Source organism: Kryptolebias marmoratus, linkage group LG21 (assembly GCF_001649575.2).
Source record: "Kryptolebias marmoratus isolate JLee-2015 linkage group LG21, ASM164957v2, whole genome shotgun sequence".
NCBI lineage: Eukaryota > Metazoa > Chordata > Actinopteri > Cyprinodontiformes > Rivulidae > Kryptolebias > Kryptolebias marmoratus.
This window is the reverse complement of record NC_051450.1, coordinates 3816979-3831329: the sequence shown is the minus strand read 5'-3', so window position 1 is coordinate 3831329 and position 14351 is coordinate 3816979. Positions and strand designations below refer to the sequence as shown.

General features: G+C 45.0%; 3 protein-coding genes across 3 annotated transcripts in view; all 3 read left to right on the top strand.

Moving 5' to 3' along the window:
* The first annotated feature begins 1220 nt into the window (after positions 1-1220).
* Positions 1221-3754, top strand: LOC108251788 (cell death activator CIDE-A). Its single transcript, XM_017442220.3, has 5 exons — positions 1221-1327; positions 1942-2080; positions 2155-2310; positions 2382-2554; positions 3613-3754. The coding sequence occupies exons 1-5, from the start codon at positions 1260-1262 to the stop codon at positions 3719-3721; spliced, it is 645 nt and encodes a 214-aa protein (XP_017297709.2). The 5' UTR covers positions 1221-1259; the 3' UTR covers positions 3722-3754.
* Positions 3755-4242: 488 nt separating this feature from the next.
* LOC108251789 (tubulin beta-6 chain) lies at positions 4243-7373 on the top strand. Its single transcript, XM_017403719.3, has 6 exons — positions 4243-4500; positions 5112-5220; positions 5295-5405; positions 5477-5592; positions 6149-6277; positions 6345-7373. The coding sequence occupies exons 1-6, from the start codon at positions 4444-4446 to the stop codon at positions 7155-7157; spliced, it is 1335 nt and encodes a 444-aa protein (XP_017259208.1). The 5' UTR covers positions 4243-4443; the 3' UTR covers positions 7158-7373.
* A 4282-nt stretch (positions 7374-11655) lies between these two features.
* The window catches only part of LOC119616650 (MAGE-like protein 2), a 15822-nt gene continuing 13126 nt past the window's right edge, over positions 11656-14351 (top strand). Inside the window, exons 1-3 of the mRNA XM_037973322.1 lie at positions 11656-11691; positions 13183-13242; positions 13492-13843. Coding sequence (XP_037829250.1) covers positions 11656-11691; positions 13183-13242; positions 13492-13843 — 448 coding nt within the window. The remainder of the gene's footprint in view (positions 11692-13182; positions 13243-13491; positions 13844-14351) is intronic.

Genomic DNA, 14351 nt, shown 5'->3' with positions numbered 1-14351 from the left:
TTTTTTGTCTTTCTTGGCACCTAAAACATACCTGCTGTGAACTCATATGTGTATGTCTCTTTTATCTATTTATCGTTTTTTATCTCTTTATTTGTTTTATCTATTTCCTTTTTATTGTACAGCACTTTGGCTACCCCTGTGGTTTTTAAAATGTGCTATATAAATAAAGTTGATTGATTGATTGATTGAAATAAAATCCATTTTCTTGTCTTTATTTGTTCACTTGAAATAACGCTGCATTCACTGAACCTCAGAGGAGTCGGATTTTTTACTTTCAGATTCAAACCAGAGATGATCTGTCTCCTCAGATCTGGTCCATCAGAACGTGGTCCACCTGGTTGTGCTGCATGAAGACGTGTCTCTGCAGTATTTTGTCCCCGCCGTGGCCTGATCTGGGTTTGGTTCTGCTCCTGGACAGCTGGAAGAAAAGAGAAGCAGTTTCTGCTCTGATGTGAGGAACATTTGGAGGAGACTCTTTAAACACAGGAAGAGGAGTTGTTTGTACGAGCTTCTTCTTGTTCTCACAGTGGAATAAAAGGCCTTCTGTAGAAATAAAGGGACGGAATCCATGAATGTTTTTGTTCCAACGGGACCCTCTCTGTTTGTTCAGAACTCTGAACACAACAACACAAACTCAGTCATGAAGGGTTTCACATTGGATTACTTTTCAAAATAAAGCGACCTGAGGTCCTTTCTGGACCCAGTCTGTCGTCTTCGACCTGCCTCCTGTTTGCTGCTTCTCTGACTCGCTGGATGAATTTCCTCTGGAGGCCCAAAGAACTCCAACAAAGCTGGACTTCAGGAGGAAAAGTGGGTGAAAGATGAAGAATTTGGACTTCCTCTGATTAATCCTCTCAGAGCTCCAGCTGAAAAGCTTTTACTCCCGAAGGAAAGACTTGATGTACTCGGATACTTCCTCATCAAACGAGTATTTGCTTTTTATCCAGTTAGTTCAGAGGATTCATTTATCTCAGTATTAAAGCTGCACTTTTAGTTTTACTGTGTTCATCTATTTTATCATCTGAACATTAAAATGGGATGAAATGTTTGTTTCTTTGGGTCGTGACAGAAATAAAGTGATTATTTTCAGTCATTCTGCTTCATTTATTCACTTCATTTTGCTGTTGGAGGCGGGGCTTCTGCTCTGATCTTTGACCAATCACAGGCCGGCTGCCCGGAGCAGCAGCTGATCAGAGTCAGACCGGTTCTGGTCCAGCTGCGGGACCGGGACCAGGACCAGGACCAGGACCAGGACCAGGATGGCTCCTCTGTCCTTCCAGTCCGGGATGAATTACGCCAAAGCGTTTCTGCCGGAAACTCTGAGGAGGTGAGATCAGAGCGGAGTTCGACCTGATGTCTGTGGAGTCGCAGACGCTCCACAGGTTTAATCTCTGACCTGATGCTTTTAAAACGACGTCAGTTTGGGGTTAAAGTCAAAACTACACTTTACCTTTAAAGTTAAATCATTCTTAAAGTTAAAACTCAGGATTTCTGTTATTTTCTGTAACTTTTCCTCTGCAGCTGAACGTCTGTAAGAAGTTAAAGACATTCATGTGCTCACTCAGGTGGATTAGCTGTGGCAGCCATCTTGAATCAGGCTGGCCTCTGGTTCAGGAGATATTTTGCTAACAGACAAGCCTGCCCTTCGTGGTGACGAAGGCTACAAAGAAGCAGAGTTTAATTTAAAAATGTCAAACTTCTCTGGTCTCATGTTGGTTTTGATTAAAAACAGGATCTGCTCGTTTGTTTTTAACCCTTTCCTGTCTCCAAGCAAACAAACCTCAGTTCAGCTTTACGTCTGTTAAATTCTGCATTTCCTGATAAATCTACGTTTTATAAACCTGAAGACTTGAAAGTCCTGACCCGACAGAACCCACTGATCCGGGTCACGAGGTGCAGAAGCAGCTTCTCAGTTCTGATCGTGTCCCAACTTCCTGTCAGGTCGGTGCAGACGGTGCAGACCACCATCTCGCGCCACATCCTCCCGTCTCGTCATCCTCGCTGTTATCGGGTCTGCAGCCAGAGCCGCAGGCGGCGCCGGAGTCTGGTGGCGTCTTCGCTGGACGAGCTGCTGCAGCAGGTGAACGAGGAGGTTCCACCGGAGAACTCTGGGCTCAGAAGGTTGAACTCCTGTGTCCTGCTGGTTCTTGTCAGGCGGCGAGGGTCTTCACGGCGTGCTGCTGGGACGACCTGACTCTGGTCCTGGAGGAGGACGGGACCGTGGTGGACTCGGAGGAGTTCCTCCAGTCTCTGTCCGGGAGCGCTCAGCTGATGGTCCTCAGCAGGGGGGAGATGTGGACGCACAGCAAGGTGAGAGAACTTCCTGCTGAGGGACAAACACCAGCTGGAGCTCAACATGAGACCTGCTTCCTGTCGCTCAGATCCTCCCCAGTTTCCGAGAGCCCAGGAAGAGCGGGGTCGCCAAACTGACCTTTGACCTCTACAAGCTGCACCCTGAGGCCTTCCTGTGCTGCCTGGGGGTCAGGGCCACGCTGTACAAGACGTACTCGCTGTCCTACGACTTCAGGTGCACCCGGGCCAAACACGTCCTCAGGTAGGTCCAGAACCGAGTCCAGACGGGTCCGTTCAGGATCGGGCAGAACGTAGAACACAAGAAAGGTTCTTTTATTCGGATTTATTTTCACAAATTCAGTTATTTCTGAGAATTCTGGTACAGTATTTCAAGCCTTTAGCTACTTTTAGCTCCTGTTGTTCTTGTTTTAGCTCCCGTTGTCCTCGTTTTAGCTCCTGTTCTCCCCGTTTTAGCTCCCGTTCTCCTCGTTTTAGCTCCCGTTGGCCTCGTTTTAGCTCCTGTTTTAGCTCCTGTTCTCCTCGTTTTAGCTCCTGTTGTCCTCGTTTTAGCTCCTGTTCTCCTCGTTTTAGCTCCCGTTGTCCTCGTTTCAGCTCCTGTTGGCCTCGTTTTAGCTCCTGTTTTAGCTCCTGTTGTCCTCGTTTTAGCTCCTGTTGTCCTCGTTTTAGCTCCCGTTGTCCTCGTTTTAGCTCCCGTTGGCCTCGTTGTAGCTCCTGTTTTAGCTCCTGTTCTCCTCGTTTTAGCTCCCGTTGTCCTCGTTTCAGCTCCTGTTGGCCTCATTTTAGCTCCTGTTTTAGCTCCTGTTGTCCTCGTTTTAGCTCCTGTTCTCCTCGTTTTAGCTCCCGTTGGCCTTGTTGTAGCTCCTGTTTTAGCTCCTGTTCTCCTCGTTTTAGCTCCTGTTGTCCTCGTTTTAGCTCCCGTTGTCCTCGTTTTAGCTCCCGTTGTCCTCGTTTTAGCTCCCGTTCTCCTCGTTTTAGCTCCCGTTGTCCTCGTTTTAGCTCCTGTTGTCCCCGTTTTGGCTCCTGTTGTCCTCGTTTTGGCTCCTGTTATCCTCGTTTTACTCGTGGTGGGTTTTGAACCCCCAACAATCAGCCACCCTGCAGCTGAAAGTCTCCTGCTGTGGTCCCAGCAGCTGAAAGTCCTGCTGGTGATCACCCCTCGGCTGCTGTGGTCCCAGCAGCTGAAAGTCCCGCTGGTGATCACCCCTTGGCTGCTGTGGTCCCAGCAGCTGAAAGTCTCCTGCGGGTGATCACCCTTCGGCTGCTGTTTCCTCCTTCCTGCAGTGTGTCTCTGATGTTCAGGTGGGTTCTGCGCTGCCTCGGCTGTCTGACCCGGCTGGCGGCCCGCCTGCTGCTCTGCGTCTCGTCCTTCCTGCTGCAGCTCACTGCAGACGAGCAGGAGTCCAGATAAACGGACTCGGGTCCAGGAAGTCCAACGCCTGCACTGATCCACATCAAATATGTGAATAAAGATGTTTGATGAAATGTTTCTGACTCTGATTTATCGTTTTATATTTCTGAGTTAAAAGTCTTCCTCCAACGTTTGGGAATAAAAAGCTGTCAAACTTCCTGAACGCTGATTAAAGCGCTCCTGGTTCTGCTGCGTCCCTCAGACCTTCATCACCTTCAGTCTGCAGCTCCTCATCGTCAGCCAGAATTCTGCTTTGAAATCTCCAAGGAACAATCTGTCAGCTCAGGTAACAGGTGTTCTCCAACCAGAAGCTGAGGCTGGTTCCGCTCTAAGCCCCGCCCCCTTCGGGTCAACCAATAAACAATTAAAACCAAAACACTCAGATGGAAAAGTTTTTACTTCTCTGCTGTTTGTTTTGTGATGATTTGATTGGCCTTACGCTGTGATTGACAGCCGGAGGGGGCGGGGCTATAGATTTTTAAAGTTTTTTTTCAACCGTGAAACCTTCTACTTCCGGTTAGGATTTTTCTGCTGACTGGGCCAAACTGGGGGAGGCTCGTGCACGCGCGCGATCGAGGCGTGGTCACGTGCACGCGCGTGCCTGTGAGAGGAGATGAAACCGGGCGCGTGCACGGAGCTCCATAGACTCAGAGCTGCGGAGGATCGACAGGACCAGGACCAGAACCAGGATCAGGACCAGGACCAGGACCAGGACCAGGACCATGAGGGAGATTCTCCACATCCAGACCGGGCAGTGCGGGAACCAGATCGGAACCAAGGTTCGAACCGGGTCCAGTTTGTTCTTATTTGTCTGACTTCTAGTTTTACATTCAGGTGACTCATTTAATCCTGGGTAAAGAACCAGAACCAGAACCCAGTAAGGCTCGGTTCAGTCTGTTCTCACTTCTGATGAAATGAAACCTTTCACTAAATAAAAATAAATGTAAAAGTGAAACATTCAGCAGAAGAGACTGATTCAGTTTATTTTAACCCTTAAAGAAGTAAACCTGATCCTCTTTAATCTGAATTTAAAGTGAAACTGAAGGAATGTTCTGAGGAGCGGCGGCAGATAAATTTATCTTCTTCCAATCAGCGCCGGCGGGTTTAACCTGACGCTGAACTCTGACAGGACTGATGAGCCCACGGCTGGTCGGAGCATCAGCAGCTAGCTGTAGCACCTCCTGTAGGAAGCTGGATCCCAGAGGAGGATCCAGCTTTTTATTAAGTTTGACCCAAACTCCTGTTTTCAGTTTTTTCTGCCTTTATTTGTTCAGCTGATGCTCGACACAGACGAGCCCTTCTGGTTCTGACAGAACCTGTTGGGCCCAGCTGTTTGGGTCAGTGCACGCTCCAGCTGACCCAGATGTTGGTTTGTTGTTTTGTTGTTCAGTTCTGGGAGGTGATCAGTGACGAGCACGGCATCGACTCTGCAGGGAACTATGAGGGCGACTCGGTTTTGCAGCTGGACCGGATCAGCGTCTACTACAACGAAGCCTCCTGTAAGCGGACCCGTTCGGATCCCGTGGCTCCTCCGGTGCGGTGTTGGAAATAAAGAGCGGTTCTGTTTGTGCAGCACATAAATACGTCCCCCGGGCCGTGCTGGTGGACCTGGAACCAGGAACCATGGACAGCGTTCGGTCCGGAGCCTTCGGGCAGCTCTTCAGACCCAATAACTTCATCTTCGGTAACTTTGGTTTGGTTCTGTCTGAGCATCTGTCCGGTGTCACGTTTCACTCGTGGATCTTCTCCTCGCAGGTCAGACAGGCGCTGGGAACAACTGGGCCAAAGGTCACTACACGGAGGGGGCGGAGCTTGTGGACTCGGTGCTGGACGTGGTGAGGAAGGAGTGTGAGCACTGCGACTGTCTGCAGGTGAAAGAAACGTCTTCTTCTCTTTAATACGAGCGCTAAGGTCCAAAATCAGCTTCAGTTTCTACCTTTGACCCCTGACCTTTGACCCCTGAGCTCTGACCCCTAACTGCGGACCCCTGACCTTTGACCTCTGAGCTCTGACCCCTGACCTCTGACACAAAAACTCAAGGGATGAGCCGGAGTCCAGTCGACAGATCTTTAGGATCTTTGTCTCCAGAAGTTGTTTCTTTTTTGTAGCTGAACGAGTGAAAACTACCAAAGATGACGAGACGGTGATTCTCCGAGCTGCTCGGTTAAACGACGACAGGAACGTCTAAAGAACTGAAGGCTGGTTCCGCTCCTCGGACCAGAACCTCACTGTAGGTGTGACAAAGCTGAGTATTTATGGGGGAACAAGTGAATTTCAGTTCAGATGCTCAGGAAATCCAGGTATTCCACACTTTTCCCAAACTCTTTACTTCTTCCAGGGAAAGTTCTCCAGCAGATGTTCCCCCCGGCTCGTTGTTTTACGGTTTGGGAACTCGGAGGGCGGCTCAGTTTGTGCTTCTGCCTGCAGGGTTTCCAGATGACCCACTCTCTGGGAGGCGGCACCGGCTCCGGTCTGGGCACGCTGCTGATCAGTAAGATCCGGGAGGAGTACCCTGACCGCATCATGAACACCTTCAGCGTCATGCCCTCGCCTAAGGTACGTGTGCTTCGGCCGCTGTGACGGCGCCATGTTTTTGCCTCCGTGACGTCTTGTGCTCCGCCAGGTGTCGGATACGGTGGTGGAGCCGTACAACGCCACGCTGTCCGTCCACCAGCTGGTGGAGAACACCGACGAGACCTACTGCATCGACAACGAGGCTCTTTATGACATCTGCTTCCGCACCTTGAAGCTCACCACGCCCACCTACGGAGACCTGAACCACCTGGTGTCGGCCACCATGAGCGGCGTGACGACCTCGCTCCGCTTCCCCGGACAGCTCAACGCCGACCTGCGAAAGCTGGCCGTCAACATGGTGCCCTTCCCCCGCCTCAACTTCTTCATGCCGGGCTTCGCCCCCCTGACGAGCCGGGGCAGCCAGCAGTACCGCGCCCTGACCGTGCCCGAGCTCACCCAGCAGATGTTCGACGCCAGGAACATGATGGCGGCCTGCGACCCCCGCCATGGGCGCTACCTGACGGTCGCCACGGTCTTTCGCGGGCCCATGTCCATGAAGGAGGTGGACGAGCAGATGCTGAACGTCCAGAACAAGAACAGCAGCAACTTCGTGGAGTGGATCCCCAACAACGTGAAGGTGGCCGTCTGCGACGTCGCCCCCCGCGGCCTCAAGATGGCTGCCACCTTCATCGGCAACAGCACCGCCATCCAGGAGCTGTTCAAGCGCATCTCGGAGCAGTTCTCGGCCATGTTCCAGCGGAAGGCCTTCCTGCACTGGTTCACCGGGGAAGGGATGGACGAGATGGAGTTCACGGAGGCGGAGAGCAACATGAACGACCTGGTGTCCGAGTACCAGCAGTACCAGGACGCCACGGCCGAGGAGGAGGACGAGACCTTCCAGGAGGACGAGGACATCGAGTGAAGTCAAAGCAGCAGAGACTTCCTGAGTGATTCTAGAGAAGTGAGCGTCTGTCAGGATGTGGAGAGAAGTTCTGACGCCAGCTTTAATGTTTTTAAAGTCTAAGAACACAAAAACCCTTTCCTGGTGTCGCCCCCTGCAGGACCGGAGGTCAAACATGTTTAAACCTAATCAGCACTTCCTGTATTTAGCTGAAATAAAATCTGTTTTCTGATTTCAGTGTTTGGTTCCACAGCTTTTTAGAAACTGTTTCCATGAACTTTAAGGTTCTTTTAAGACGACAGTCCACAGGTCTGCAACCCGTGGCTCTGGGGCCACATGCGGCCCTTTGGTCTATCTGCAGCGGTCCTCAGGAGCGTCGACTAAAACTCATTAAATGAATAATAAATTCATAGGAAAACAATAAAAATACGTTCTGATAACAGCAAGTCTCCTTTGATAAAACTTTAAAGTAGATGAAAGTTTCTGTCTTTATGAGAAGAAATAATTAATTAAACTCCAACAAACTGGCCTCGTTAACATCTCCAGAAACGACTTCAGGTTATTACAGAGCTGCTGCAGGTCTGCAGACCTGAGGACCAGCCGTTAGCTCATCAGTCCTCTCATCTGCAGCAGGTCAGACACTAACTGCTTCCAGTTTGACTCGTTTTAGATTTTATTTCTTCCTTTCTTTCGGTGCTCAGCAGAGTTTTGTTTTGTCAGCGCAGAGCGAGCTGATTTCACAGCACTTTGTTTGGTGGATTAGAGGAGGAGGAAAGCGCTGATGTCAGCTGTGTGGTTCTGACCCGTCAGTGATGTCAGAGGAGAACCACGAACACCGAACAGTTGTTGTCCTCACTCCGAGGAAAGACCCGAACCTGAGCCACAGACTCAAAGCTCCTGAGCTCCTGAGCTCCACACGATGAACAAATTCACTAATTCTGCAGAAATCAGAGGCTGATGCTGCATTCAGGGACAGCAGGAAGCTTCAGCTTCGACTCTGACTTTCATTTTCTATCCTTTATTTGTGAACCAAACTGTTTTTTATTTTATATTTTATTAAAGAACAAGAAACAATATGGAACAGAGAACAGAGCACCATAACAACATCAGGAGTTATTACAACATGAAGTTATTTACAAGTTATTAACAAGTTATTTAATATTCTGACTGTTTTGATTGCCTTAAAGCTCTTTGAATAAGAAAGTAACTGAAAGTAATTAAATAGGTCAATTTTAAAAGTCACAACAAGAAATATTTCCACTGAATTTACATTCATGAATGAAAAACTTTGCTAAAAATACAATCAAATTAATTAAAAAATAATTATTTTCTTCTATTTTTGAATAATTGTGAAAACCAAGGACAACATTAACCCAACATAAATCAAAATCTTTATGTATACTATTGATAATAAACCCAGAACTGAGAATCACATGATGAGCATTTTGTGTTAATATCCTTATTAAATTTGAGCAAATAATGATTAGCTGGGTAGTTTTTGTGTATAACTTTGTAAGAGACCCCTCTAATTTTATTAGTTAGACTTTTTTCCAATTAATATTTTTAATATTACAGGACCAGTTTGAAATAACATATGAGGCAGCAACAACGTGTTTTTCAAACAGGGCATGAATTTTTTGGCTTTTTGTGGATGAAACATATTTTACCTCCATGACAGTCAGTAACAGAAATAATAATAATAATCATAATAACCCAGGAGACGGTTTAAATGTGTTCTTAAACTCCAGAAGGAATAGCCTTAATTACAATATTAAAGTCTTACAATATTAAAGTCACATTAACATTATATTTTGATATATATAAAAAGAGATATCTGTGTTATGTCTTTATTATTCCAGATGCTGCATCGATGGGGTGAAAAGTTGTGTTTGTGCACCAGAGACCAAACTAAAAGAACCTGTTTGTGAAAATCAGATAACTTTTCAGAAATGTTGAGTTTGTTGCTGATAAAATCAGACTCTGCATGAAGTGGTTATCTTTTTATTTTATCACGTTTTTGTGCTCGATTCACGTGGAGCAGAAGCAGATGGATATTTGGTGAAAATAAATGTTTTTTTATTTATTCAATAATAAATAAAAGTTTGTTTTATTTAGTCAATAAAAAATAAAAGTTTAAACTTCTGTTTAAAAAAACCTGTTTATTAAAAATAAGGGAAGCTATTCTGACCTCTAGTGGTCAAACATGGAAACTACAACATAAATTTATTTCTTTTATTTTTATTATTTTATAAATAAAAAAACTGATGAGTTTTTGTTGTTTTTAAAAAATCTATTAATTAATTGCAATTTATTAATTATTTTATGCTAAAAAAACCAAACAAACAAAAAAGGATAATTGTTTTAGATAAATTAAAGATTTATTTCCTGAGTTTTTTAACAGTTTTGTGCTGTAGAAATTAATATTATTATTATTATTATTATTATTATTATTATTATTAGTAGTAGTAGTAGTAGTAGTAGTAGTAGTAGTAGTGGTAGTAGTAAAGGTCTACAGGAAGCCTTCAGCGATTAAAAATAATTTTAAAATAGTTTATTTAGTGTTTTATTTAAAACAGCAACAAACAGAATTTACTCTTTTAGGTGAACTTTCTGATAAATAATCAGTTATAAGTTTTTGTTGTTTTTCAGATTATTTCTTTTTGGTCTAAACTGTTTCTTTCTTTACAGAATTAAAACATTAAAAAAAGCAAAACATGCAGATTAGAAAACAATTGGTTGATTCAAAAATCGTTTATTATGAAAAATAAATGCAGATAATTATTAAGTATCTGAAACTAAAAAAAAGATATTTGATTTGATTTAACCCTTTAATTAAGACATCTTTGTTTGGTTTAAACTGTGTTTTTGTAAAACTGAACAAAGTTATTTTATTTTAATATACCTGTAATCTGACAAAATTTATAAATAAATCCAGTTTTCTACCAGCAGGGGGCGCCGCAGCACCTCACAAGTTTCAAACAGAGTTTAAAGTAATAAAACTTTATCAGAAGCTGAAGAATTCATCTTCTAAATATAATAAAACATAAAAGAGTTCCTGCAGTCATTTATATTTAACTTTTAGGACTTTTTATAACAAGAAAAATAAATAAACATAAACCAGTTTTACTCAGAATAAGAAATAAATTAAAGTTCTGTCAAATTTCAGAATAAAACAGAAAATATGAGCAGAAAGATGAATAATTTATGTTAGATTTAAAGAAGGACTTATTATCCTGATAAATATTCCTTTTTGTCTTTAAATATAAATTAGATTAATTTTAATATTTAATTTAAAATCTGCAGAAAATCCAGATTCTATCAAACAACAGAACTCATTAATTGAACTAATTTATTGTTTTTAAACAGCTTCAGCATCTTTATGATTTCCTGACAGAAAAAAGCTTCCTGCAGCTAACGAGGAGCTCAGATAATTGGCCGCAGCTAACGAGGAGCTCAGATAATTGGCCGCAGCTAACGAGGAGCTCAGATAATTGGCCGCAGCTAACGAGGAGCTCAGATAATTGGCTGCCTCTAACGAGGAGCTCAGAGGAGCTCAGAGCAGCGGCCTGCTGGACCACAGAGGTTCAGCTGAGGGCAGGGAGTTAACGAGCATCTCGTTCTGCAGCGTTTAATTGGAGCTGACAGAAGCTGCTGGTTTTTAACTCTCACCTGCAGCTAAAACTATTTTTTTCAGGCAGGAAAAAAGGCTCCAAAACTCCAGAAGGCTGAAGCAGAATTCAGCCCAAAATAATTTAAATTCAGCCGAAGAAATTGAATCCTCTGTGAACGCTCAGCGCTTTTAAAACAGGAGCTACAAGCAGCCAAAACAGCAGCTAAATGCTGCAATATGAAACCCTCAGCAGAGGTGAGGCTAACTGCAAAATGTGGTAAAAGTGCAGCTAAAAGTTCAAATTAGAGCTGTAGCTAAAGAGGTAAAATTAGCAAATCTGTAGCTAAAAGCAGCTCTTTAATTAAAAACAGCTAAAAGCTAGCTAACAATTAAAAGTAGTAAAACATTAGCTGAAAGCTAAACGTTGAGTGAAACCAGCAGAAATAAGCTGAAGCTAAAAGCTAAATCTAGCCAAAGAAGAACAATGTTTTTGCAGGAATCAGTAAAAAATAAAAGTATTTCTGTGGGCTATTTTATTTTGAAAAAAAGTTAAATATTTTGAAAAGTCCAAAAGCCGAAGTCCCAGCAGCCGTCAGCTGAACGAGCCGAAGGTTTTCAGGTATTAACAGCTAAAATAATCAACATGCAGACCAGCTGATTGATGATTGTCAGCTTAACGAGCTCTTCTGGTGTCTTAGATCTCACTGTTTAATTTTCTTTCTGCTCTCTGTGAGGAACAAAGCTCTGAGTTCACCTTTAACCTTTGACCTTTGACCCCGTCGGCTCCTCCACTCGTCTCTGCTGCTGTTAGCTGAACTTCAGTAACATTTGAACAAAGCAGAGCAGAAAGTGTGTGTGTGTGGGACTAATCACCGGAGAGCTTTTAATTTGGCGAGGCTCAGTGTCACCATGGTAACGGGGCAGAAACAGGCGGAGGATGAGCAGGTTGGTTTTCTGCTCCCAGGAAAAGATTCGACTGATTCAAGTCAGATTTCTGTCCCTGAAATCAGAAGCAGAGAGAAGGAGGAACGAGGCTGCACGGACAAGCCTGAGCGCGACTCACACACACACACACACTCCTCCTCCCCTCCTGCCTCACACACACACACACCCTCCTCCCCTCCTGCCTCACACACACACACTCCTCCCCTCCTGCCTCACACACACACTCCTCCTCCCCTCCTGCCTCACACACACACACACACACACACACACACCAGGAGCTGCAGGGAGCTCAGACGGAGCCTCGGCGGCTGCCTGTCAGTCCACACTCAGGGTTCAGCAGCTGGATCTCCTCCTGCTGGGATCCAGGAGTCCAGTTCCTCCTCCTGAGGAGCGTCTGAGACCTGCTGCTGCTCCTGTCGGACCCCAGAACCATTGGACCCGGGTCTCAGAGGCAGAGCCCGCTCAGAACCGAGCCCTCTAAGAAAAGTTTGGATTAATCCTGGTCTCCTGGAGTTCTTTCCCCGAGGAGGACCTGATCAGAGACCAGGACCTGGAGGAGAATCTGAGGGTTTTCCTCACGTCTCCGTCTGGATTTTAGTCTTTCATTCAACCAGAAAACGACCAGTCGAACATTTCAAAGGCTGAGGAGGAAACCAGGGTCTTCCTCTGAAGGTGAGCAAACATTTCTCCTGTTTTTAACGTTTATAACGGATTCATCCTCAGGTCTCAGACTTTTAATTAAATTAACAGTTTTTACTTTTCAGAGATTAAAATCTGTGAAGACTGGATTAAATCTGTCTGAATCCAAACCAACAGAATGACGACCTGGACCTGAACCGAGACACGAAGGGACGGAAAAATGTCCCAACAGAAAGACACGAAATGTCTTCCAGTCAGAAAAAAGACTCAGTGAACAAGAAACTAGTGAAAATAATTAAAGACTAAACATAAAAACTGAAATAAAACAAGTTTAAATGAGGATTTAATTAAGATGAAATAATAAAATCAGTCAGAGCTGGAAGCAGTTACCTTCTGGGTCTTAAAATATAAAATATATTAAAAGTTATAATCAAATCACTTTTCTTTGTTTAATGTAAAAAACATTTTTCTTTTTTAGACTGCTATAATTAATAGAAGATAAACTGTTTCCTGCTTCTTGTAGGAACATTGTCAGTAATTTGTTTAGAAGTGATCTTTGTGTTTTATTGGCTGAGTTTTAAATTCAACTTCCTCATTAATAAAGTTTGAAACTATCAGAAACATTTTGGACAGAAAATCCTCAGTATCAGCAGGAAAATTCATAAAATCAAGAGATTAATAAAAAAAAGTCTAATAAAATCCATGATGACTCAGAACTGATCTGAGACCAGTTTAATTTTTCAAAAGTAGGTTTAATGAATTTCATGATGCAGAAACATGAATGTTTTGAAAGTTAAAGTTAAAGTTTTTCCTGCTGATTAATGTTGATGTAAATAAATTCTGTGTCTTCAGGAGCCCGACGGGACGCTGGTCCGGATTCTGCTGGACTCTTCAAAGACTCAGACCTCCACCGTGAACTCTGCTAAAACAAACATCTGATCCCAGATCTGTGAGGAACACTGAGCCCAGATCTTTGGACCCAACAGCCAACGTTCAGCCATGTTTGTGGACAGACGTCCAGCTGAACGATGGATGACTCGAGCTCCAGCAGATTTTTACACACATCTGTCTGAACTCTGCAGCTGATCTCAGACAGGAGACATGATGGGAGAGCCGACAGTTAAAATCCTGGTTCTGAGTCACACCACATGCAGATGATAGAGCGCTTTACATCAAAGGACAAAAGACTCAAAGAAAAGATTTTATTTCCTTTTTCTGAGGCTGAGAAAATGTCCATCAGCTGAACATTCAGAGGGATCAGGTTTTGGTTGGGACCTCCTCCCGGACCACGATGCTCCCCGGAGGACCTCCGGCGGCGGCAGCGGGCCGCGGCGGCAGGCTGTGCCTCCTCAGGTGGCTCGGTCTCCGCCTCTGGTCCCGCAGGGGGACCCTGGTCTTCGCTCTGCTCTGGTTCGGGTCCTGGCTCTTCCTGAACGGTCTGGTTCTGGTCCACAGGAGCATCCTGTCCGACTACTGCACGGACGACAAGAGCAAGAGGATCCTGCAGAGGCTGGTGAGTCTGAATATTCTCATGTCCAGGTTCTTCAAAAGCCAAACCTCTGAGGAACTGATCTGAATAGATTCCAGGGTTTTAGGGATAAACAGCAGCAGTTTTATTTATCGATGGGTGATCATGTAACAGCCTGTGTGTTTGTCTGTTAGCAAGATGGCCTCCGCAGCTAGTGGACCTCAACAAACCCAGAGCCGTGTGTAACTCAGTTTTACAGACACTGAAGGAACATTTGTTTCTCATTAAAGGAGAACAAACTTCAGGAGCAGAACAAACAAGGTTCTCCTGACAGAAACGTTTCCACACAAGTTCTGTTTGCACAGATCCAACCCGAACCTCGGTCTGTCTTCCTGCTGGGAATCAGCCGGATTACCAGCCGGATCGGATCGGTTCTGGCTTGTCCCGACCGCTCCAGGTGTCTCTGCTGCTTCTCTTCTTCCTTCAGGCTCAGGGCTGCTGCGGTTTGTAACCTCAGGTTCAAACGCTGCCCCCCCCGCCCCCCTGCCCCCCG